The sequence below is a fragment of the Peromyscus maniculatus genome, chromosome 1 (genome assembly GCF_049852395.1).
Source record: "Peromyscus maniculatus bairdii isolate BWxNUB_F1_BW_parent chromosome 1, HU_Pman_BW_mat_3.1, whole genome shotgun sequence".
In the NCBI taxonomy this organism is placed as follows: Eukaryota; Metazoa; Chordata; class Mammalia; order Rodentia; family Cricetidae; genus Peromyscus; species Peromyscus maniculatus.
The window spans coordinates 41,923,631-41,949,198 of NC_134852.1; the positions used below are offsets into that span (position 1 = coordinate 41,923,631).

The 25,568-nt window shown below is 38.6% G+C and overlaps 1 protein-coding gene across 18 annotated transcripts; it reads right to left on the reverse strand.

Moving 5' to 3' along the window:
- Window positions 1-711: 711 nt before the first annotated feature.
- Window positions 712-24,869, reverse strand: LOC102916677 (uncharacterized). 18 transcript variants are annotated; one of them, XM_076577360.1, is made up of 9 exons: window positions 21,579-24,744; window positions 20,874-20,982; window positions 19,571-19,610; window positions 15,646-15,705; window positions 12,186-12,309; window positions 11,029-11,155; window positions 10,790-10,850; window positions 9,793-10,007; window positions 712-9,676 (listed from the first exon to the last, which is right to left on the reverse strand). In XM_076577360.1, exons 6-9 carry the CDS (start codon window positions 11,060-11,062, stop codon window positions 7,446-7,448), a joined length of 2,541 nt encoding a protein of 846 aa, XP_076433475.1. In that variant the 5' UTR covers window positions 11,063-11,155; window positions 12,186-12,309; window positions 15,646-15,705; window positions 19,571-19,610; window positions 20,874-20,982; window positions 21,579-24,744; the 3' UTR covers window positions 712-7,445. The 18 variants fall into 18 exon arrangements, with proteins under 18 accessions (XP_076433475.1, XP_076433470.1, XP_076433442.1 ...); XM_076577355.1 differs by having other exon boundaries at window positions 19,571-19,706; XM_076577327.1 differs by lacking the exon at window positions 12,186-12,309.
- Between the last annotated feature and the right edge of the window lie 699 nt (window positions 24,870-25,568).

Sequence of the window (25,568 nt, forward strand, 5' to 3'; positions counted from 1 at the left end):
ATAGCTTTCTCAGTATATTTGCTACTGGTATACACATAGTAAGGCTCTTAATTTTATATTCTATCAATTTGATGAAAGTGTTTGTCAATTTTAAATTTCCTGGTAGATGGTTTAGGGTTTATATATATATATCACCTGCAAATTATGTTTTGTCTTTTTTCACTTGCATCCTATACATCTCTTGTCCTACATCTCTAAGAATCAAGAATTGATTTGAGTGGAAAAACTGGACACCCTTGTCTTGTTCCGGATTTTTGTGGAAATGCTTTAGTTTTCTAATGTTGGCCATAGGCTTATCTTATGGAGGAGACATTTTATCTTCTCAGAAAGCCTTTTCTGCATCTATTGAGATGACCATGATTTCCATCCTTGAATCTATTTATACATTAAATAACAGACTTATAATGAACCATGTCTGCATTCATCTCATCTTAGTTTAATTTTGTTAGGCCATATGCGTCTAGAATTTCAGCAGTTTTCTTTAGATTTTCCAGTTTCATAGAATACATCTTTAAGGTATAAACTAATGACCATCTCTATTTCATTGGTGTATATCTGATGACTCTCTGTTCATCTCTAATTTTATCAATTTGGGTTCTCTGTCCTTTTCCCAGATTTGTCTATGGGGTTGCCAACCTTGCTTATCTTTTCAAAAAACTGGTATGTTCTACTTTCGCTCTCTTGCTGTAATAAAACACTCTGACAAAAAGCAACTTGGGAAGAAGAGTTTATTTCACCTTGTACTCCTAGGTCACAATCCATCATTGAGGGAAGTAACGTTGGGAAATCAAACAGAAACCATGGAGGAATACTGATTGCTGGCTTGTTCTCTGCTTCACACTTGCTCATTTTCAGCTAGCTTCTTATACAGCCCAGGTTCACCTGCCTAGGGATGGTATCATGCACAGTGGGCTAGGCCATTCCACATCCGATTTTAGTAACTAAGATCTGGTATGAGAGGTAAACAGGGTTGGTGAGGAAGTGGGAAAAGTAGCTGGGAAGGAAAACTTGGGATATTATTACAAGTCCAGTGGATATAGTCTATAAATGATTGAAAGGTTATAAAGATTTTTATGTGTGTATGCCTATGTGAGCTTGTGAGCACCACATGAGTGCAGATGTCCATGAAGGTCAGAGGTATAACCATAGATGTTTATAAAGGAAAAAAGGGGGCTGGAGAGGTGACTTGGTGGTTAAACATATTTGTTGCTTTTGCAGAGGACTTAGGTTTGGTTCCCAGCACCCACATAACCACTAACAACTCTTTGGGAATTCCACTTCTAGAGAATATGATGTGCTCTTCAGGCCTCTACAGGCACCATGTTCATGGTACAAACATGCAGGCAAACACAAGATTTTTTTTCTTTTAAGTACAAAAGAGGAAGGGTTAAGTATGAAGGAGGAAATGACATGCACATATGAAGGGATAAGATGTAGATAAAGTAGAGTAGGGAGTCCCTGTGTGAAGATACACAGAACAATCCTAGAACCAAACAAAACACTGTGTAAACAAAAGCACTGAGACATATACGCAAGAATAGAGATCGAATAATAGAATTTTAAAAATATTTATGGAATGAAATTGCTGACACAATTTCAGCTGCACAGTTGAAAAGCAGTTCTTAGATACTTCTGGTTCTAGTAAGGTGTACATGGTACTGTGGGTAAATGAGAGGGGTAAATGAGAGCCATTGGGCTTTTTAGCCTATATTCTGGCATGTGGGGGAAGAGGGATTTGTAAGACCTTTCTCTCAGAACTCTATTTTGACCACCTCAGATCCTGCTGGTCCCATGTATGTAGAGCAGTACATCCCATGCAGTTTGTATTGCTCTCTAAGGCTTGATTTTGCCTGCTTTCCTGTAGAGATCTTCCCAGGCTTAATAAATTTATAGGCCCTGCTTCTTGTAGGAAAGGAGATTGTTGTCTATTTTCTTGAGCTTCAGTGGTGAGGCTTCTCAGAGTGTTCCATTATGATACGAATGAGCATTGGACTGGACAGTGGAATATTGTGACAGCACAGTAGAACACTGTGATGGATAAAGTGAAGAATTGTGACAGGTACAGAGAATTGTGATCAGACAGTGGAGCACTGTTATTAGAACAGGATTGGGACAGGATTGATACTGGGACAATTTGATGGAACATAAGAACATTATGATGGGATGGGGGACATTATGACAGGGCAGGTGAGCATTGTAATGGAATACAATGGAACAGTGGTACACTGTGATAGAGACAGTAAAGAATTTGAGAGAACACAAAAGTGTTGTGATAGAACAAAAGAAAATATGAAGAAACATTGTGACAGAACATGAGTATTGTGATTGAGTACAGTGGTAGAGACTGACTTAAATCAATGTAATATTGTGATGAGACAATGAAACGTTGTGATGAGTACAGAGGTACATTGTGAGAGAAAAATGGACCATGACAGGATAGAGAAATACTGTGATTGGACAGCTGAGAAATGCAATAGAATAAAGGATTATGATGAGAACTGAAACTGAGGTGGGTAGGTGGACATTTACTGAACACAGCAATAGAAAAGAAAAGCACTATGATTGAACAGCAAAATATTGACAGAACAATGCAACACTGTAATGACACTGCAGCACTCTGATATGACAGAAAGTATTAGGACCAGAGAGAGGAACACTGTGACAATACTTCTAAATGTATGGTAAAAGAAAAAAAAAATACTGTGGTTGGTTAATTGGCCAGTACAACACTGTGACAAAGAACATGTTGACAGGACAGTGAAGCATTACAATGGGACAGGAGAGGACAGACATGAGCCACTTGGCCAGACATGGTGGCACACATCGTCAAGCCTAGCAATAAGGAGGTATGAGAGTCTGAGGCTAGCCTGGTCTACATATCAAGTTCCAGACTATCCAGGACTACATATTGAGACACATTTCAAAAGCAAACACAAAGTATGATAAATGAAGCATGAAAACAGGATGAAAGAGCACTAATTGTGAAACAATAACATACTGTTATAGAACAATGGATATTGTGATGAAATAATGAATAGTGTGATATCACAGTGGTACATTGTGATAGCACAGAGTATAGTGGCAAACAAACAACAACAACAAAAAAAGGATGAGCATTATATTACCACAATATAGCACTGTTACAGGGCAATGAGGTACTACTGTTTGGGAGTACTACAGCATTATGATGGGACAGATGAACCTTGTTGAAGGGACAGTGGGCACTTGAGACATGACAGTGGAACCTGGTGATGAAGCAGAGGAACATTGTGTTGAAAAAACTGGAGTACTGTAACAGTGCTATAAAGTGCTGTGGTGGGAAAAGTGGAACACTGTGATAGAACAATTGAGCATTTTGACTAGTACATTGGTATATAATAGAAAAACTGGACACTGATGGATAGAAGAGCACTATGATTGAACTATAAAGTACTGTGATAGCACAATGGAGAATTGAGACAGCAGAGTGGAGAACGATGATGTAACTGTTACATCTTGATGGATCAAAAGAATATCATGACAGACAGAAAATTTCAAAAACAGATAAGCATTATGATGGGGAACACTAGAATGGAATAGAGGAGCACTGTGGTAAGACAGAGAAGGTATGTGATGGGACAATGGATCACTATGTAGAATAGTGGGGTACTGTATTAGGACAGAGGATCATCACTGTTAGGGGCACAGCTTAGTGTTTTTTAATCACTATGGAATGTGTACTTGGAAGACAGAATGGGTTGCTAAGTGAGATTTACCTCACACTTAACTTCTCTCATTAGGCAGACAAAGCAAACAATCTTAGGCCTCTGAAACACTCTCTTAGTCCAGACCTAATACAGGCCTCTTCCCACAGTGGCTATTGACCTACAAAGTCCTAAGGAAAGTATATTTCTGTGACACTAAGTTTTGAGGCAATATGACACATTAGAAATGTCTTGAGTACTAAAAAGAAATTTTTTTTTCTGAATTTTTCTGAATTTTCCATGCTCTCTAACACACTTCTTTTCATTTCAAAGTTTCTAAACATAAGGCAGGTGTATTAGGGTTTTATTGCTATGAACAGACATCATAACCAAGGCAACTCTTATAAAGGAAAACATTTAATTGAGGCTGGCTTACAGCTTTTGGGGTTTACACCATTATCGTCATGGTGGGAAGTATGGCAGCACGCAGGCAAACTTGGTACTGAAGGAGCTGAGAGTTCTACATCCAGATCAGCAAGCAGCAGGAAGTGAAATGTCACAATCAACCTGGCTTGAGCATTTGAGACCTCAAAGCCCAGTCCCTAGTGACACACTTCTCCAACAAGTCAACCTCCTAACAGTGCCATTTTTATTTAAACCACCAGAGAAAGTCTGTTTGGAAGGCAGAATGTGTTGCTGCTTCACACTAATCTTTAAATTTAATCCTAAACCTCATCTTAATCTCTTACCCTAATGCTGTCTCTATTGACAACCTATGTTAATGTTCACTATAACTCCTAACATCCAAAATCTTAATACTAATCATTATCCTCAATGCTACTTTAACCAACAACCAACACTATCACTACCCTAAACACAACCTAACTCTGATCCCAACCCAAACCCTAATGATATACAACACTGTACCCCATGTTCATTCACATTTAAAATTAATCTTAACCATATTCCAAACATTAATCCATAATGCAAAAACCTAACCTAAGATTTAAACCCCTAACCCTAGTACCAATCTCTAGCCCCATCACTATGACATCCTAATCCATAACAATAAAAACTTTAATCCTTATATGAAACCTAATTTCTACTCCTCTAAACCTAACCCTAATCTTTAATCTTAACTCTAACCCTCTCTATGCTGTGATCTACAAACAGAACAAAACAGAATATGCAGGTGTTAGCATGGCAGAAGCAAAATTTTATCTGCCAGCTCTTCACAGTATGTGAATCAATTCTGGCTATATTGCTTCTCTTTATATATACAGACAAAAAATAATTGTAACTTGAAATATTTTTAAAAAGAAATCTATTTAAAAACCATTCTTTAGTAAAAACTTTACCATTTATTAAAGATGAAAGCAAATTTTCATACTAATTGAGGTGAGATGCTTATTATAAATCAATTATTAAATCTTACCTGAATGTGGCACTAGCCTTTAATCCCAACACTCAGGAGGCAGAGGCAGGTGAATCTCTAAATTCGAGGCCAGTCTTGTCTACATACTGAGTTCCAACCAGTCAGGGTTACACAGTGAGACCTTGTCTCCAAAATGGGGGAGGGGGTAGATAAATAAATCTTAGCTGAATACCTGAGAATACAAAATATAGAGAATCAGTATTTTCTAGAGTTGAATCATAATTGCTAAATGCCCTTCACATAAATTAGTACAAAATGGCAAAAGTACATTTAGGACCTTTTCATAAACTATTGGATAATCTAAAACCCAAATTCACTAAACAATCTTTATAAAATATGTTTTGATAAATTAGAAAATAATTTTTTTTTAAAAAATCAAGCTTTTTAACAAAATGTAATCCAAAGCTATACCAATTTCTTACTTGCAAACTGATGTGACTAGAAAAGTATAAAAAAAAAAATTTAAATTTGCAAAGTGAAAAAGTTATGAGCTAATTCACTGAGGACAGGAGTTTATAAATGATAAAATCTTAAGTCTACAGTGTTTATAAAGTTAATAGTAGTAATATTAGCTAAAAGTAATGTCCTTAACATTCACTAAAGGACAACTCACTGACACCCAGAGCAACATCTAGTCCTTAAGACTCCAATCACAATATGGAGCCTTTGTAAGTGTAGCACTTATACCATTACTCTTTCATATATTTACACCAAATATTTTCAGTTTCCTAAATAATTACTGTTACCCCTCCCTAAAACAATCAGTATAATATATACTGTATTATATAGTATGCGTGTAGGAGATTATACTATATTTGTGATAGTTGATATTATCACCTTAAGATCTAGAATCACCTGGGAGATGAGCTTCTGAGCTTGCTTGTAAGGGATTTGAGACAGGAGGACCCACCCTGAAGGAGGTGACACTATTGCCTGGGTTCAGGTTCTAGCCAATAAAAGGGAGAAAGCTAGGAAGTCATGAGTACTCTTCACTCCTTGCTTGACTGCACATACAGTGAGACAGGCTCCAAAAAACTCCTCCTGCTGAGACTTCTGTGCCATTGTCAGACTGAGACACAACTCAACACAACTGAACCTCTGAACCAACAGGAACTCTTCCTAGCTTGTTTAGTTGGAATATTTTATCACAGCATCAGGAAAAGCAACAACACACAATGATCTTCAGTTATGAAATTGCTTAAACTATATATCACAAAGTACCTCTATTGTTGGAAGACTATTAAGAATTTTTACCTCAATATATGCCTCTAAAAAAAATGGCAACTCATTTTTTTGGGACATTCTTATTCTTTTGATGAGAGTACTGGGGACTGAACTTATAGTTTCATGTGTGCCCAGCAAGTAAGTATTCTACCTAACGAACATTTCCAGTACTCTTCAGCTTTTGATTGCAAAACAGGGCAAGTCCTGAACTTGCAATTCTCCTCCATCAGCCACCTAAGTAGCTAGCACTACAGGCTTGTACCACCAAGCCTTTCTAGGACCACTATTAAATGCAAATTCCTTATAAACACAATATATTCATTACCTATATAACATTACATTCATGTTATAAAAATCTGAACTTTAGAGCCGGGCAGTGGTGGCGCACGCCTTTAATCCCAGCACTCGGGAGGCAGAGCCAGGCGGATCTCTGTGAGTTCGAGGCCAACCTGGGCTACCAAGTGAGTTCCAGGAAAGGCGCAAAGCTACACAGAGAAACCCTGTCTCGAAAAACCAAAAAAAAAAAAAAAAAAAAAAAAAAAAAAAAAAAAAAAAAAATCTGAACTTTACATTAATTTTCATCAGGATTTCAAAATACTTAAAATTTACTTCTAATAGTCTTCATGACTTTTACTGTTAAAATTTTACAAGCTTTAATTTTCAAACTAGTTTCAACCCAACATCCATTCTTATAAAAGCTACCTGTTTGCATTACCAAAGAGGACATATGAAAAATTAGGTATCCTCACATTACATTCTTAAGGTGTTCCACCAAAGGTGTCCAAGTTTTCAAATGGAATTGAACATCTTTGTTTTGTTTTCTAAGACAAGGTTTTTCTGTGTATCCCTGGCCAGCATGGAACTCCAATATCTGCCCACCTCTGCCTCCCCAGTACTAGGATTAACGGCATGCACTACCATGCCCAGCTTGGAACTGAACATCTTAACATATATTACTGATAGCTCTTTCTCCATAAGTCTATGGTTTAAAAACAAAAACTAAGCTTTCACCTCATTTTATACTACCAGATTTTTTTTCTCAGGAGTATTTTCAAACATTAGAAGGAAATTAGAAAGTCTACAAGTTTTTGTACTATTCAGATTCATGGGGCTTTTTCTCCAGCATGAGTTTTTCCATGTCTTTGAAGGGACCGGTGACATCTAAAGGCCTTACCACACTGTTTACATTCATATGGTTTTTCATGACTATGAGTTCTTTCATGTCTCTGAAGGGAGCTGTGACATCTGAAAGTTTTGCCACATTGTTTACACTCAAAGGGCTTTTCCCCAGTATGGATTCTTTCATGTACTTGAAGAGAAGGGAGACGCCAGAAGGCTTTACCACAGTGTTGACATTCATAAGGTTTTTCCTCAGAATGAGTTCTTTCGTGTAATCGAAGGGAGCTCTGTACTCTGAAGGCCTTACCACATTGTTTACATCCATAAGGTTTTTCTCCAGTATGTGTTCTTTCATGTCTTTGAAGAAATGAGGGATAAATGAAGGTTTTACCACATACCTTACATTCATAGCGTTTCTCTGCAGAATGAGACTTTTCATGCATTTGAAGTAAATATCGAGAAACAAAGGACTTGCCACACTGCTTACATTCAGATGGATTTCCTTCAGCTTTCTTTCCTTCATGTATATTATTAAGACTGAAAACTTTACCACGTTGCTTGCATTCATAAGGTTTCTCATTACTGTGAGATATTTCATGCACTCGAAGACTACTGAGAATTTTGAAGGTTTTACCACATTGTTTACATTCATGTGATTTCTCCCCAGTGTGGATTCTTTCATGTAGCTGAAGGGAACTTGAACAATCGAGAATTTTACCACATTGCTTATATTCATAAGCTTTTTCTTCAGTATGGATCTTTTCAGGTACTTGAAAATAACTGAGTTTTCTGACGGTTTTATCAAATTGCAGACATGCATAGGGTTTTTCTCTAGTATGAGTTAGTTCATGTAACTGGAGAGCACTGGGACAACTGAGACTTTTATCACACTGTTTATATGTATACAGTTTTTCTTCAGTGTGAGTTCTTTTATGTATGTGAACATAAGTGAGACTTCTAAATGCTTTGCCACACTGCTTACATTCATAGGGTTTTCCATCAGTGTGAGTTCTTAAATGCCTCTCAAGTAAACAAGGAAAAATGAAGGACTGACCACATTGTTTACATGCATATTTACATGCATATTGTTTTTCTCCATTATGAATCTTTTCATGTCTTTCCAGGGAAGAGAGATAAAAAAAGGCTTTACTACATAGCTTACATTTATAGGGCTTTTCTACAATATGAGATCTTTCATGTACTTGGAAGGTACTCCAATCCCTGAAGATTTTACTACATTGCTTACATTCAAAAGGCTTTTGCTCAATGTGAGCTCGTTCATGTCTTTGAAGGAAAGGAGGACATAAAAACGCTTTACTACATACCTTACATTTATAAGGTTTCTCTACAGTATGAGCCCTTGCATGCAATCGAAGGGAACTGTGACTTCCGAAGGATTTACCACACTGTTTACATGTATAGGGTTTTCCCCAAGTATGAGTTCTTTTATGTCTCTGAAGAAGAGGGGAACAAAGGAAGGCTTTACTGCACAGCTTACACTTATATGGTTGCTCTCCAGTGTGAAATCTTTCATGTGTCTGAAGTAAATATGGGTAAGTAAAGGACTTACCACACTGTTTACATGCATAAGTTTTTTTCCTAGGATGAGCTATTTTATGTCTTTGAAGGGAACAGTGACTTCTGAAAGCTTTACCGCACTGTTTACAGTCATAACATTTTTCAGCATTGTGGGTTCTTTCATGCATTCGAAGGTAACTTTGACATTTGAAAGCTTTACCACACTGTTTACATACATAAAGTTTTTCTGCATTATGAATCCTTTCATGAAATCGAAGAGAACTGGGAGAACAGAGGGTTTTCCCACATTGTTTACATTCATAGGGGTTTTCTTCAATATGAAAAATTTCATGTAATCGAAGATAATTGTGACATCTGAAAGCTTTCCCACATTGTTTACATTCATAGGGATTCCCTCCAATATGAGTTAATTTGTGTAATCGAAATGAACTTTGATGTCTAAAGGATTTTCCACATTGTTCACATTCATAGGGTTTTTCTCCATTATGAACTCTTTTATGAGTTTGAAGGGAACTAGAAGAACTCAGAGCTTTACCACATTGTGTACATTCATAACATTTGTCTTCAGTGTTGGTTCTTCCATCTACAGAAAATGAACAGGTGCAAACGAAGGCCATTCCACATTGCTTACAGGATTTTTCACAACTGTGACTTTGCTGCTGTATTCCAAATGAACCTGGAAAACAAAAAAAAATTTTTAAAACATTTCACTTTTATAAGGTACCTGTGTATCATTGACTATCTTTGAGTTCAAGGTTTCCCTACATTGTTTAGATTTATAATGCTTCTTACCATATTTGTGTTCAGATGGTTTGTCCCCCAAGTGAGACATGATGTGCTCATTAAAGGCTGAATGACAAATGAAGGCTATTCCACAGACACCACATTCAAATGGTTTTATTCCAGTAGAAATGTTTGTGCTACTATGAAGATTTGGTATCCAGGTAAAGGTTTCTCGAAACTGACCTCCTTCTTTATCCTCACAGACTGCATCTACCATATAATTTCTGTAAAAAAAAAAAAAAAAAAAAGTAAAGTATAAAAATGTTAGCAATGGCTGCTTCACCAATGACTCTCTAGTCTTAGACTTACATTATTAATAAAAATCAGTGTATGTTTTTGCCATCTCAATAGTTTCAAACAAAATGGACTGATGATTCTACAACATGCTCCTAAAGAGCTACTATGAAAACAGCCCCCATAGGCTGGAGAGATGGCTCATCAGTTAAGAGAATTGGCTGCTCTTCCAGATGTCCTCAGTTCAATTTCCAGCACACCCAGGTGGTAACTTAAACTGCCTATACCTGTATTCCCATGGCATCTAATACCTTCTTTTGGTATGAAGATGTATGTGCAGACAAAATAACCACATAAATGGAATATATAAATAAATCTTTATATATGTGTATGTATGTTGTGCTGTTTCCAAGTGAACTGTTTTTTCAACTATATAACACTAAAGTATGTATTTTCTGGTGAAATGTTTCCAATGATAAGTAAATTTTAAAGATCTGGCTTTTTTAAATTTAAAATTTCACTATTATTTATTTTATGTGCATGGATGTTTCGCCTATATGTACGTCTGTATACCATATTGGATGCCCTGGAAGTGGAGTAACAGATGGTGAGTCATCAAGTAGGTGTGGGGACTAGAACCTGGATCCTTCAGTGCTCTTAAACAATGAGCCCTCCCTCCAGCTACTTTTGGTTTTGGTTTTGTTTGTAAATTTTCATAACACATTAAGAGTTTTTCAAGGAAAACTTTCTTCCACTTGTATATGCCAATTACCTTAGATATCTCCAAGAATGTTTGCACTGCTCTTCAATATTCTGGTTTTCCCATTTGATGCCTAAAATGTAGACCCAGAAAAATAAAAAATTATTAGAAATTACAGAAAAATGAGTTTCTGGATTTGATGTACACTGGACCCATACCTGTTTATTCACTGATTTCTTCCCTTTTTAAATTCCAAATCATAGAACCAAGGAACACTTGTTCATTGACAAAATAAATGGTACCATTTTTACCTATAAAAGTAAGGTAACTGCAGGTTTCCAGCATCACATCTCTGTATAGCTTCTTCTGAGAAGGATCCAGCAAAATCCATTCTTCCTGGCTGAACTTCACTGCCACATCCTCAAAGGCCAAAACATCCTAAAACATCCCAAATATATACAGAAACGAACAAATGAGACTAATAGATCTAGAGATTTAAACTCAAGTGATAAGATGTCCATATAATTTTGTGGTATTCAGGAATTTATTCAATCAAACTGAAATTCTAGTGCTAGCCCTGAGATATTAAGAAAGGAGACAGCAACAGAGAGTTCTAGATCATCCAGGACTATACTATGAGACTCTGACTCTTGGGGAGGGGGAAGATTAAAGAAAAAGAAACCACAAGGTAGGAACACTCCTTATTACTGTGCCTGGGAGTTGAATGTGCTGCTAGGCCATCCCATTTTTTCTTTCTAGAGTGGATCTATGGTATTGGAAATAACAAGAGTTTTGCCAAATGCTGTTCAGAAGAGAGCTAACGTTAGCAGTCAAGATATTGCTTGTACTTATATAGTTCTACACACAAAGTGTGGGCTTTACTAGTATTGTGGAAACTAAGATTATGGGAGACATTCCACTAACATAAATGATAACAACAGTTCTCTTATCCTAAATGACTTACATAAACACAGAAATTTTTCTGAACACTAGCTTTCTGAATGTTCTATACACACAGAGTTAACAAGAGAATCAGCCCCTGCCCCCAATGATCTGGGCAATAAGGCTACTGAGTTTTTCTGGTAGACAACAGTTCATATATATTGTCATTTGTTAAGTGGAGAAACTGAGCCCATCCTGTGTGATTACACCAAGAGAAAACATTTAGAAGCCTCAAAGGTAATTTATACTATGCAGAATTTACCACAGCTAGAATGATTGACGCTTCTAACAAAAAAATTAACATGAGACAATTAGATGGCATGTGTTTTTACAAAGAATACAATGTAGTCAGATATGTTGACATGTGCTTACAGTCCCAGCTACTTGGGAGATTAGTATCAAGGCTCCCATTTCAGGAGGGAAGGAGATAGTAAAGGGTGAAAGAGAGAGGAAAGAGACGTGTTACCAAAATGTCACGTCTTTTGGATTATACCTTTACAAAATCAAAGGAAATTTAAAAACTCACTTATTAGCAGTCACCAATAATTAATTTTCCAGCTTTCTCCTAATCCAAGTGTTTAGCAATTGTCAGCCTTCTAAACAGTAAAGTGATGGCTTGCCTTGCATATGCCAAAGACTTTCAAACTACTCTGTAGACACAAAGGGCCAAAAACAAAAGCAGATTTCCATACTTTGGAGATTTAGTGGCACATTATAAAAAATGTACAGCTTAAAGAAAAAAACAAACTGCAAAATTTACTACTCTACAAGATAAGATATTCACATATCCCCCCAGATATGAACCACATAATATAAAATCAAGTCACTTTCCCTTAACCCTTAGGAAAAGAACTCCTTCACCCTCTCAGCTATACAACTCCCTCTGTGGGCTTATTGCTTCCTTTTGTATTTCAATAAACTCTTTGTCTATGCATGTCTTAGGTAATCCTTTTGATTGATTGTTATTGGCTTCCTATGCTCTTTCACCCAGCATTTTGATGGCTTACAAAGGGACTCCTTTGTTACCTCTGGTGCTTCTAGTGGAGACTCTCAAACAAGGTCCAAAAGCCTTTAAGCTTCAGCCCAGACTACTATCTCCCATGACAGGACAAGCTAAGGAAGTCCTTTTGGGCCCTTGCAAAAAGAAATGCTTCCCATTCACAACTGATAGGAACAGGCCAAAGGAATTTTTTGTTGGTATTTTAAGTTGATGGGGGAGGAGGGAAGACAACTAACTGTAGTCTACAATTTTAAGAGACTTTATTTCTCTTATTCTGACAACTGCCTCTCTCTCCATCTGTAAGTCTCCCACAACTCTTCCCCCTAACCCAGATACACTCTCCTCCCACATATTCACCTAAGAGTTTGACATAGAGAACACAGGAAGCAAATAAAAGCTACACTCTAACCCTCAGAAAATATTCTTTGTGCTGGGTGTGGTGGTACATACCTTTAATCCCTGTATTAAAGAGGCAGTGGTAGACCCATCTCTGAATTTGAGTCAATATAGCAAGTTCCAGGCCAAAATTAAATGGTGAGACCCTGTCTCCAAAACCAAATCTATATATTGCTCGTGAGGTGGGTAGTGGGGACCTCAGCACCATCTAGGCATATGTCTCTTTCCCCATCTGATATGCCCCAAATCTAACAACTATGATCAATTTGCCCAAAATTCCTAAGGCTAATTGTAGTTTTTTAACCTAATCTAGACATTATATCTACAACATTTTATTTTTTTAATTATTTTTATATGTATGTTTGCCTACACTCAGGTATGTGCACCATATGCATGCCTGGTGCCCATGGAGAACATGACTGGGAACTAGATCCCCTTGGAATGGAGTTATAGATGGTTATGAGGCTCCACGTGAGTGCTAGCAATAAAACCTGAGTCCTCTGGAAGAGCAGCCAGTGCTCCTAACTGATGAACCATCTCTCCAGTCCCTATTTATATCATTCTAACCACTTGCTATATGCGTACAAGAGGTTTCATACCTACATTTTAACAGACAGCTGAGTTGATGAGAGCCATAGTCTTAACCCTGATAACAGAGAAAACATGTTCCTTTACAGTCCTTGACAGGAAACCCAAATAATTGTATCAGAATTCCTACTTGGGAGACAATGGGGAAAAGGACCCTCAGGAACACATGATTCCCTGTGTCTTAGAAAGAAAAGGCTGCTATCACCTCCATTAACAATTAACATAACTATGTTATGGAACATAACAAAGGAACTGTCCAAGAAGCCTGTTTTTTTTTTTTTCATTTTAATACAGGTTGGTTGAAATCATGCACCAATACACTAACCTGGAGTCTTAAGAGACAAGAGAGCCAAAGGCAACCTACCTGTACATTTCATAAAACTTCTTCAGATATTAGATATGTTTCAAAATTCAGAACAGGGACACTGAACTCCTTTCCTATTTTCTAGACAGATACAGCCTTCAAAGCTTTATTTAGTAATTAAGAGGAATCAAAGGCCAGAAAAGTCAAACCAGGAGATTAAATGGATTTCTGTGGCAACTTCCCATTCCCTAACCATTTCAGAAAGTCCAAGTATTCCATTTAAAGGCACCCTTCTCAGTTTAAGGGAACTAACTTAGTTTTGGAACAAATGAGCCACACTGATTATTCTTGTAGTCAATCACAGTATTTCAGCTGTGACAGCTTAAAATAACCCAGCTATAATAAACCTCCTGTGAGACTATGTCTAATTGCAAATTGGAGGGCCATTAGAATCATAACTGCCCCCCTCTCATGAGTGGGTCATCCTGTATCTAAAAATTTCATACTAGGGTCAAACTGATGAAACATGAAACTGAAAACTGATGATATCCTTACTTTGGTCCTGGACAATAAGGAAATTTCTCCTTTGAAGAAATGACCCTGGGGTTATACAGGCTCCCAAGTTTTCCTTGGGACTCTATGCATGAGCTTCAGATTATCGAAGATATATGGCAAGGGCTATGACTAGACTACCAACATAAGAGCTACACTGCCCCCTCCCCCCATTATCTTTCTGATTTAACTGATGGAAGAATTCCCACTAAACTACACCTGGGTCTGGCTCCAAAGAGTTAGTACCTAACCCTAATTCACCTTTTGTTTAGCAGTTATCTTTGGTTTCTCTTGTTGCCCTCTATGTGAATTTTGCCTGAGAGCTTCCCAAGGGTACAAAGTATATGCAAAACTTGGTTGGAAAAAATTCACACACCATGATATTCCTTAAACCATGATATTCCTTAATGGAGTATTTGCATTTGGCCTTCTACCTCTGGCTTCATCAGCATGTTTTGGGACTATGGAAATCAACTTGCTAGAAGTGTAAATTTGGAGAATAAAAATGACCTTGGCTAAAGAAAGTTGTCTCAGTCCTGCGAGAGGCTGATTCTCCCTGCAGCTGGAAAGGCTAAAGACATCCTTAAAGTATGTCTTCTTCCATAGACCAGACCCGTGTGAACACATACCTGGTTCAACAACATTAAACATTTATGTCCTCAATCTTCCTCTCTAGCATTAATGGCAAACTCTAACCAACATACTTTAATCCTCTCTTAATGTGTATGATAAACAACTTTTCATTCGCTTTTTGGTTCTACCCAGATGTCTGATTCCCTTCCTAGGTAGGGGCATTGCATCCGACCTCCAGTCCCATTTATAACATCTGAAGGGTCCTGGGACCCTAAAATATTCATAATACCAATCCCCTGCCCTATAAATGTCCAGGAATGTCCACAGCCCCAAATATCCTTATCTCTACTATACATTCCTACATTTCATAATAAGTTCCCCTTTAAGTGTGAGGCATCTCTAGTTCCAGAAGCTAACAGTCACTTCTGTCACAAGTCTTTAAAGACGCTAACAACTTTCCTCAAAGGCCTAATTCAAACCTAAAACTAAAATTAAAACATAAAACCTCAAAGGGTTTAGAGCTTCTTGTAGACAAATTCCTGACCATTATGGGGTTATGCCCATATTACTTACCATATACCACTCTTATATTGGCAGTAAGTGTCAGACGGATCCTAAAGAACATCCCCAGACCTAAGAGACATAAACTAAACTGTGATTCCAACCACTTCATAGGTCCCTTACATTGTAAGGAAAAATATATTCCAACACCACCTGGCTTTATAGTTTAGACTTTAAGGATGCTTTCTTTCTATATTCCAATCCACTGAGACTCAGTTCTTATTTGCCTTTCAATAGCTGGACCACTTGACACAGATATTCAACAACTCACCTGGAGTATCTTGCCTCAGGATGTATGGGCAGCCCCTACCTCTTTGCTATAACAGAAAACCTTTCTTCCTTGAAATGTTCATAAAGGAATAGCCTCCTTCAGTAAACAGATAATTTATTATTCTCTAAGAGACCTCTTACCTCACATCAGAACACTGCTGTAACTCATCAGAGACTAATCTCATATGGACGTTAAGATTTCCCCCTTCTAAGTTACAAATCCCCATGCAAATGATAATATAATCAGTAGGCACAAGGCGCCTTCCCAGACACCCTAACTATGGATTTCCAACCTCAAAAAAATTAAGAACCTATGACTATGTGTTATCTGTCTACAATTAAAGCTTTTCTACCCACAGAAGCTCAAAAAGCTACTCCTGTGAGCCGCTTGGAGATTTCTATCTCTTCTTCCAATGAAACCCAAGGTTTCCTCACACACCTGCAGCCCCCAGTGTCTTTCCTTTCACCTTTCTGGATTCTCCAATTGCATAAGCCCTTCCTTCCTTCATGTCATTTTAGAGAATTTATCCTAAATCTATTCCTCCAGGAAGCTTTAAACTATATCACAACCAAGGACTCACCTAATTTCAGTTATGATGCCCATATTACTCCTTTATCCCATTATCTCAGAGCTCCTATACCTTCTATTCTTCCCATCTTTCTGGTTGCTACGGTCATACTCCTTACTTGTCTTTGGAAAAGGCATGCTGTGGTGCCACTTTAACTATTATGACTTTTGTTACAGATACAAATAAAAGGCTGAAAGCACATACCTGACATCACTAAGTCTTAAAGAGTGATGACTCTTTTGGGAGATTTGGAGCTGATTTTCCTAATTCCTGCTTATGGGTTATTATATGGGTTATGGGTAGCAAGGCCCAAGAGACTTAAAGCTGGCTTTCCTAATTCCTGCTTATGGGGTCTGATTGAAGTTATGAATAGGGAGGACCTTGCTTAACTTTCTGGTACTATGGGGACCTTCCAGACCATACGAGATGCTACTGTCTGAGAAATATCCACCATTACCATAGCATGCATGTATTTCCAACTTGAGGCAGGATGTCCTATTTTTGTTACTTCACTACATATTCCAGGCCAGCTTCTAGGGGATTCTTCTGTCTCGACCTACCCTCTCACCATATGTGGACTAGGATTATGTACATGTACCACTACATCTGGTTTTGATGTGGGGCCCAGGAATTAGTACTCAGGTCATCAGGCTTATAAAGCACATGATTTTACCCACTGAGCCATCTCACCAGTCCAAAACAGACTATTCTGACTCAAAGTCATACTCTTTAAGTAGATTGAGTCTGGTTCCTAATTGTTAAAATTGTTTGTACTCTACAAAATTTTTAATGTTTTGGAGTATTTGAAACAATTCATTAATTTTAATTTTCTTTCTGGCCAGTTTCATTCAATTCCAAAGCAATAACCTTATGTAGCATGGTTAATTCTGATTTTAGGAAAGATTAGCCTTTGTTATTATAACTCTTATTTGTGACTAACACTTTCATTTGGTATTATTTTATTATTACATCAGGTTTCTGGTTTGGGAAAGTAAATGTTTAGTCATTGGGATGATTAGTTCTAAGAGTCAATCTGACACAATCTAATCACCTCATATGAAAGCCTCAATGAGGGGACTACCTTGATCAGGTTGTCGTTTGAGGACAACTGTGTAGAACTGTCTTGATTATATTAACTGAGGCAGGAAGACCCATCTGTGGTGGTACCATCTCCTAGGCAGAAGACTCTAGACTACATAAATGTAGAAAAGGGGCTGAGTATGCATATACTCATTCTCCCTCTGCTCTCTAGTGTGGATGTGACTGCTTCAATTTTCTGCTCTGCATTCCCCTCAACGGACTATAACCTGGAATTGTTAGCAGAATAAATCTTTTCTCTAAAGTTGCTTTTACAGAGTATTTTACCACAGTATCAGAATGGAAACTAAGAATTTAGTACCAATCCTGATGGTGCCCAAAACTTTGTCAAGTTCTGTCATTTGTTCTCTTAGATGAATTAAATTCCAATTAAAACAGACTGCCCATTAGGTTAGCATTGTAAGAAAAAAACATCTACGCACAGGGGTATACACCTTTAATCCCAGCACTTGGGAGACAGAGGCAGGTAAATCTAAGTTGAAGCCAGCCTGGTCCATACAGAGACCCTGCCACAACTCCCGCCACAGAAAACAATACAACACACAGACACAGACAGACACACAGACAGACAGACACACACACACACACACACACACACACACACACACACACACACACACACAAAGGACTATCAATGTTCCTTATTGAAGAAATCATGACAAATTACCATTAGTTAGATTTCCTCATATTTCAAAACACTTCAAAGTGGATAGCCAGAACAGATGGAAAACCAATTGATAGTTTTTGTCTAAACATTTCCTACTTCGCTGATTTATTGATCCTCTCTTTTTCCCTTGAAAAATGACAAATGTTTCTATTTTAGCTAACTAGGTGAACTATAGTTTACATTTTTTTTTTTTGGTTTGGTTGTTTTTTTTTTGTTTTGTTTTGTTTTGTTTTTAAACAGGGTTTCTCTGTGTAGCCTTGGCTGCCCTTGGTACTTGCTTTGTAGACCAGGCTGGCATCAAACTCACAGAGATCTCCCTGCCTCTGTGTCTCAAGTACTGCTATTCTATGAACTGTTTTAGATCAGATTTTTTAGATGCTGATAAGAGTAGCTGTCTCCAAGGTAAGTTTCTCCTACCATATATCAAAGCTTGTCCTGGACATTACGGTAATGTAAAGGAGCTCACGACACTAAGTGATAAACCCTACTGTATCTTCCTGATTGAGCCAATAAAGTTCCTTCCAACACAGACACAGGATATATTTTGAGGTATCACTACAAACTTATTACAAATCCTGGGACCAGAGAGATGGCTCAGCTGTTAAGAGCACTGGCTGCTCTTCTAGAGGACCAAGGTTCAATGCCCAACACCCACATGGTAGCTCACAACTGTCTGTAACTCCAGCTCCAGGGAATCCAACACCCTTACACAGACATACATGCAGGCAAAACACAAATGCACATAAAATAAAAATAAATAACAAAATCATAAAAAAAGAAAAGTTAATACAAATCCTAGGGTAGTCACCCTGACATTTTCACCCTATACAGAAAGAGAGAGAGCAAGTGCCCCTTAATTTTGGCACCTTTATGGTTAGGCACTGAGAATTTCTAAACTAAAGGCAGCTCACTGGAAAACATGGATATTAAATCCAAGTTTTAAGTACCATATGGAAAGCAGATATAAATATTTCAATAGAATTTGATGTATAACCTATGAAAATTTATGCCACAAAGCACAAGCCATGTTTGGGAGGAATTAAATCAATAAAAACATACACTACAAATGAAAACAGATGAAAAATAAATCATTTAGTCTTCCATAATAGGAAGCTATAGAAAGAAGAAATAAATCAAGCACAGGAAAATAACAATTTGAGAATAAAAAAAAAATGTGAATAGGAAATCAGGGGCAACCAATCACTCCAAAACCTAGCTCTTCAAAAATATTCATAGAACTGATAACCTTATAGCCACATTTTAAAAAAGAGTAATGAATACAATTATAGAGGGCCATCTACAGTCATACCACCCTGAACAAACCTGATCTCACCTGATCTTGGAAACTAAGCAGGATCAGGCCTGGTCAGTACCTGGATGAGAGAATTAAATAGGGCCATCATTCGCATGAAGATTAAAAGAACCATAAAGGCATCCTAGGACCAACTCCAGACCACATATTTAGTAACCTAGAAGAAATGAACAAATTCTCTGAAATAAACAATCAAAAGGCAAACAAAGAGAGATGGCCAGTATGAGTAGGCCTATAGGTGCTAAAGAAATGATATCACTAACTCCCAAAACAAGGATAGACAAGACTCAACTTATTTCAATCATCAATTTTTCCAAACAATTAAGATAAGGCACTCATTCTGTAAAACTTCCTCTGAAAAGGCAAACACATCCTAGTTCAAACTTGGAGTTCAACATTACTGTAACACTAAAACATAGGAGAAAAAACAAAAACACATAAACCTAAAGACTGACCAATGCAAAGACTCTTGACAAACATTAGCAACCTGAATTTTCAAGTATATTTTTTAAATTATTAAAAAGAATCAGAGCCAATGTGGTTGTATATTCCTGTAATCCCAGCATTGGGCAAGCTGAAATAAGAGAATTACCAAGAGTTTGAAGCCAACCTGGTCTGCAGAGTAAAAGCCTATCTGGAAACAAAGTATATAACAAAACCATGCTGCAGACACAGAAAGTCAATTCAAATCTTAAAATTCAGACTGTAAACAAAGCTCTATCGTAAAACACATGCCTAGCATTATGCAAATAAATGTTTTAACCCCCATCAACTCAAAAAAACGAAAAATTTAAAAATGTAGTCCACCAAATTGACAAGTTAAATAGCAAAAATCATGTCATCATACTAGTAATTGCAAATGAAAACCACACAAACAAACAAAAAACCACTGCCAGAAAAGTGAGAGCACTATTGAGATTGTTAAGAGTGATATTAAACCACCACACAGCGTATATAGCACCAAAGCTAAGTGAGACATATTTGCATATTAATGTAACTAAGTCTATAGACAAAAATTACACATTTTTTTAATGAAAAAATAAAGTACTTAATAATTGTAGGGATTTCCATGACCCTGGAAAGAAAGCTTCAAAATTTATGATCTACAGATTCAATACACCTCAATACAAATCCTCAGAATTTATGTTGAAAATAACAAAGTTATCTAAACATATGGCAAGAGATACTCAGAATGGTCAACACAAAGGACTGAGGCTATAGTACAGCTGGTAGTGTGTTTGACTACTATGTGTTTGACTACTATGAAGCCATAGGTTCCTTTCCCAGAAGCACATAAAACAACGTAAGGCATATAGGCACACACCCTTAATCCCAGCACTGTGGAGGTGGGTTTAGGTAGCAAGATCAGAAGTTCAAGGTCATCCTCAGCTAAGATAAAGTTTGGGACCAGCCTAGGAAACACGAGATCCTGTCTCAAAAAGAAAAAGAAAAATGTTAACACAATACTGAAGCATAAACAGTACACTATGTGACTAAGATTTCCAATAAAACTACAATAATCAAATTAGTACAGTATTTCACAAATAAGAAATAGGCAAAATAAAAAGCCAGAAGCAAACTCACAAAAAGAGTAACTGATTTAACAAAGCAGTAAAGTAAACATTATCAACAAAAAATTGGACAGACTTTACAGCTTCCACAAAACTAATTCAAAGCAGAACCGAAACCTAAATAGGAAATGCAAACATCAGAACGTCCATAACTCAGAGAAACTAGGCCACCTTGACTTAGCTCGCAACTAGTCCCATTAAAAGGGACGTAAGATCTGTGAGCGTTCGGAACAGCTGTGACATCACCTACGCAGAGCGTTCTGTCACAGGGCGGAGCCTCCTGCTACTCAGGGCTTTGCGCAGACGTGGCCGCGGCCGAGGGGCAGAGTAGCGGGTCCAGGGCCTAGGTGGCTTCACACGACGTTGCCCCGCCCCAACCCCGAGGCGGCCCTGCCACACCAGCTCCCGCGGTTCAGCCGCCGCTCTTCCCCGTCTGGGGACAGTGGCGCCTCGCTCACCATGGTGCGGCTCCCAAGCTCGCCCACGCTCTGCCCACAGCTCCCGGTACCGGCGCGGCGAAGCCTACTCACACCTCCCACCGCCATGGAAAACCTACAGCCTAGCTGCCGGAAAGAACCCGCCCTCACCGCCTGCCGGAGACCTCGATTGGACTGTCTGTTTAAATACTCTGATTGGCTAGCGCGGCCTGAGTGACAGGAGGAGCTCCTTTAGGGAGGAAGCCGAGCTCAAAAACTTAGGCAGCTGGACAAAGTTTGCATTTAAATGGACCTTGCTTCTAGCTCCCAGAGCTGACTTTTTGCACTCAGTAGGCAGGCACTCCTTGCCCTTCCTCCTGGTCACAGGATAGCTAGTGTTAGCATATAACCCGTTACACAAAGCCCAAAGAGTGATGCCTCACAGCAGTACCCAGTGTACCCAAGTTTAAATTAGGAAAGGACTGGGAAGTTCTCCACTGATGAGCAATTTCTGTAAGGCACCCCTGGGATTGCTCATACCTTCTCTCTCAGGCTACACATTTTTAGCCAGAAAAATAGTGACACGTAAGCAGCCTTCATCCTAGTAAGATGTAGCACTAGGAGGATCAGTTCAAGGCTATGCTGGGTTACATTCAACTGTCAATAAATGACATTTCCAAGAGAAAAATAATTATTAATGGAAAAAAATGAGTTTAGAAAAAAAATAGAAATTAAACTAGCAATCTATGAAATGGGTAATTCAGAAACAAAAACTCAACCCCCTCATAAAAAAACAAAACAAAAAGGCACCAATATCAACAGCTGATTTTTTTAAGACTTTTATATTTTGTGTGTGTAGTGTATCATATACCCTAGAGCTAGAGTTACAAGCTGTTGTGAGCTGCCAGATGTGAGCACCAAGGAACACACTCTGGCATATGGAAGAACAGTTAGGACACTGAACCTCTGAGTTAATCAAGCCTAAAGTTGATTTTTCAAATCTAAACATAATCGATAAATGCTTACCTATTGTTACCTATATGTCTCAAACCATGGGGAAAATGATTGATTGCCTACTTCACATATCAAATTGAACCTGGCCACGCAGTTCTCCCACGTGTTACAGGGTCCTCCTGGCTTCCATACCCTGCCCCCTACCCTAAACTTCTTCATGCTTGGCCAAGCTTCCCTATATAATCCAATCATTTTGGTCCGTTCTCCAGCCCCACACACACACCCAAAAACAATAACCTAGATGTGATGCACAGATTTCTACCATAACTCAATCAAGAAAAATTAGAAAACACACCCAATGAAAGATAGAATCTACCATCAAAACCCTCCAATGATTAACTATATGGATTCACTGGTAAAATTTACCACATATTTAAAGAAGACATAAGAGACCCTCTACAAGCTCTTCCAAACAACTGAAAGGGAAGCACCTTTTATTCATTCCCTGAGACCACTATCACTTTGACTCAAAGCCAAACAATGTCATTACAGGAAAAGGAAACTACAGGGAATTGTCGCTGAAGAATTCCATGTATCCTCAACAAAATACTAGCAAATGGAATGAGCAGCATATAAAGACAATTACAAATGAAGTGTTTATTCCCAGGATGTAATGATGGCTTACTGTAGAGGCATTTGCTGCACTATACAGTATTAGTAGAGAGAAGAACATATACACAATAGGATCTATTGATATACAATAATAATGTGATGAAGTCTTGCTTTCATGATACAAATGGGTACAGACTTCTGTTTGAAATGAGTAATGTTGGTTACAGTAGCACACATCTATACTCAGTAAAAAGACACACATAGAGTTTGTATTCAACTATCTGAAAAACCAGATGTTATTTATAGCTCAACTGAAAATCTTCAAATAAAGTTTAGAACAAACAACAATGGAGTCCTAAGTGGTTCTGCATGCCTTTAATCCTAGCACCAGGAAGGCAAAGGCAAATGAATCTCTCAAGTCTCATCTTCTCTCAAAACAAACAAGAGTCTGTTGGCAGCACTAATTACAACGATATTAGGTGGGATGTGGATCTGGGAAGAGATAGGTGAGGGGGTTGAATATGATCAAAAAATAATGTATGAGCTCCTCAAAGAATAAAAATATTTTTTTTTTTAAATTAAAAGCTAGACAAAACATTACAGAACATTCTGGAGAAGTTTCCACTACTCCGCCATCGGGGTAAATCACCTTCTTGGAATCCACTAATGAACTATTTCACTATCTAGAGACTGAGCTTTGTTCCACACTTAGAAAACCCATAAAGTAACACTGCAGAGTACCAAATATCTACTCTCCAAGGCCTTGACAACAATCTTAAAATTCAGAGGCATGAAGGAGCCTAATGGAAACTCATTTAAAAAAATACATAAAAAGTGATTTTCCCAGTAGTCGTGAAAGCCTGGAAAAGTTTTCCCCATCCTCTTCCCAACCCTTTGCCAGCCAGCCACAGAGTAAAAAGTTTGAGTAGAAAAATGAGTCATACTTCAGAAAGAATTCCCCACTGCAGAGCACACATACTCTACACAAATGCACAAAACCTGTTATCCTGAGAACAAGCCCCATACCAAATACGGCACTAACTTTTCTAAGTTCACCCCAAACCTTCTAACACTGAAGTCAAAGCTATTCTCACTGGGAAGTACAAGTTTGCGAGGCTGTGGCTCCCACTTCCCTTTATCTTTATGCCGGGCCTTACACAGGAAGTAATTGCACAAAGGGCAGTTTCTCCACGCTCTGCCACAGAGAAGGCTGAAGACACAATCCTGTTCTTTACTGGACCTACGACAGACAGATTTCCTAAGGTTCAGGCCAGGAACACTGAGACAAGAGACTGCTGAAACTGGGTACGGATGGAGACAGCGTCTTTCTTCTAAGGGTCTTTGGGAGTTCTTTTTAATTCCGGCCTAGAAATCTTTCAGAAGGGATCCTCAGGGACAGGAAGAGACAGCAGGGTTTCCAAGGACAGGAGGAGACAGAGTGCAGGGACAGCAAACGGAGCTGCAGGGGAGTATCCGGATCATAGTGTCCCTGCGCCAAAGACGCTGTCGCCTCCATCCGTCCTGTGGCCACACAAGGGGATCACACAAAGCGTACTCGCAAACCGAGCTCGCTTCCCCACCCCCACGACCTGGAGCTAAGCTGTCGCCTTCGTCAGTCAGCCCCTCCCAGGGCCAGTGCCCTGGCCTCCCTGCTCCTCACCGAGGGTGCACGCAGCCTCCTTCACTCATCAACGCCTACGCTGCCCGATCCGGAACACCACAGCAGACACTGGCAAGAGACAGGCGAGGGGCGGAGCCCAGGAGAGCAATGAAAACTCGAGAGTGGGAGGACCTTCCGGAGCCTGAGTTTTATCACTGGTTCCCCATCTGAGTCCCAAGCGGGTTTCAAGTCTCCAGCTTTGGACTAAAGGCTCGGTCAGCTGCTAGGGGGCCCAGGGAGGTGGGCGGACAAACGCGGAAGCTTGGCCAGTGCCAATCTAAGTCCTGCGTGAGTGCATGCTACCCTTCCTACTCTGTTGTGCATCTTGGTTGACCTTAAATCTTCATAAACCTGCTTCAACCTTCCAAGTGATTACAGACCTGTCACCCTGCCTGGCTTAAGTGGGGGTGAAAATAAAGGTGGCTTCATTTTCACCTTTAATGAGTCACTAGAATGGAGGGATAAGAAGAGCAGTTATACATAACTATAGTATTAAACCATTTATCTCTGTGAACCTGGCTTTCCCCATCTTTAAAATAAGGACAGAACTCTGCCCTAATCCTTTGATGTGGTTATTTATAACAGACTCAATAATAAAGGAAAACAATATTGTTTATAGCGGGAATGAAAGACCCTAACCCTTCAGGCTTACACCCTCCAAGCCCCAGGAAATGAGAAACTAAAAATCTAGTTCCAAGAGCAAGCTGACTCAGCCATTGTTCAACCACCCCTGCCACAATGTAACAATGTAAAAAGAGATGTGCTCAACTGTGACTGGGATAGTTGCAGGTGTTCCAGGAAGGACC

Coding starts and splice junctions, on each gene's coding strand:
- LOC102916677 (XM_076577310.1), bottom strand. CDS start 21,665: ATGGCGGTGGGAGGTGTGAGTAGGCTTCGCCGCGCCGGTACCGGGAGC. Junction 20,979..21,578: donor AGCTTGGGAGCCGCACCATG/GTGAGCGAGGCG, acceptor TTTTTGAGACAG/GATCTCGTGTTTCCTAGGCT. Junction 11,156..20,873: donor CCACAGTGCTGGGATTAAGG/GTGTGTGCCTAT, acceptor GGGATGTTTTAG/GATGTTTTGGCCTTTGAGGA.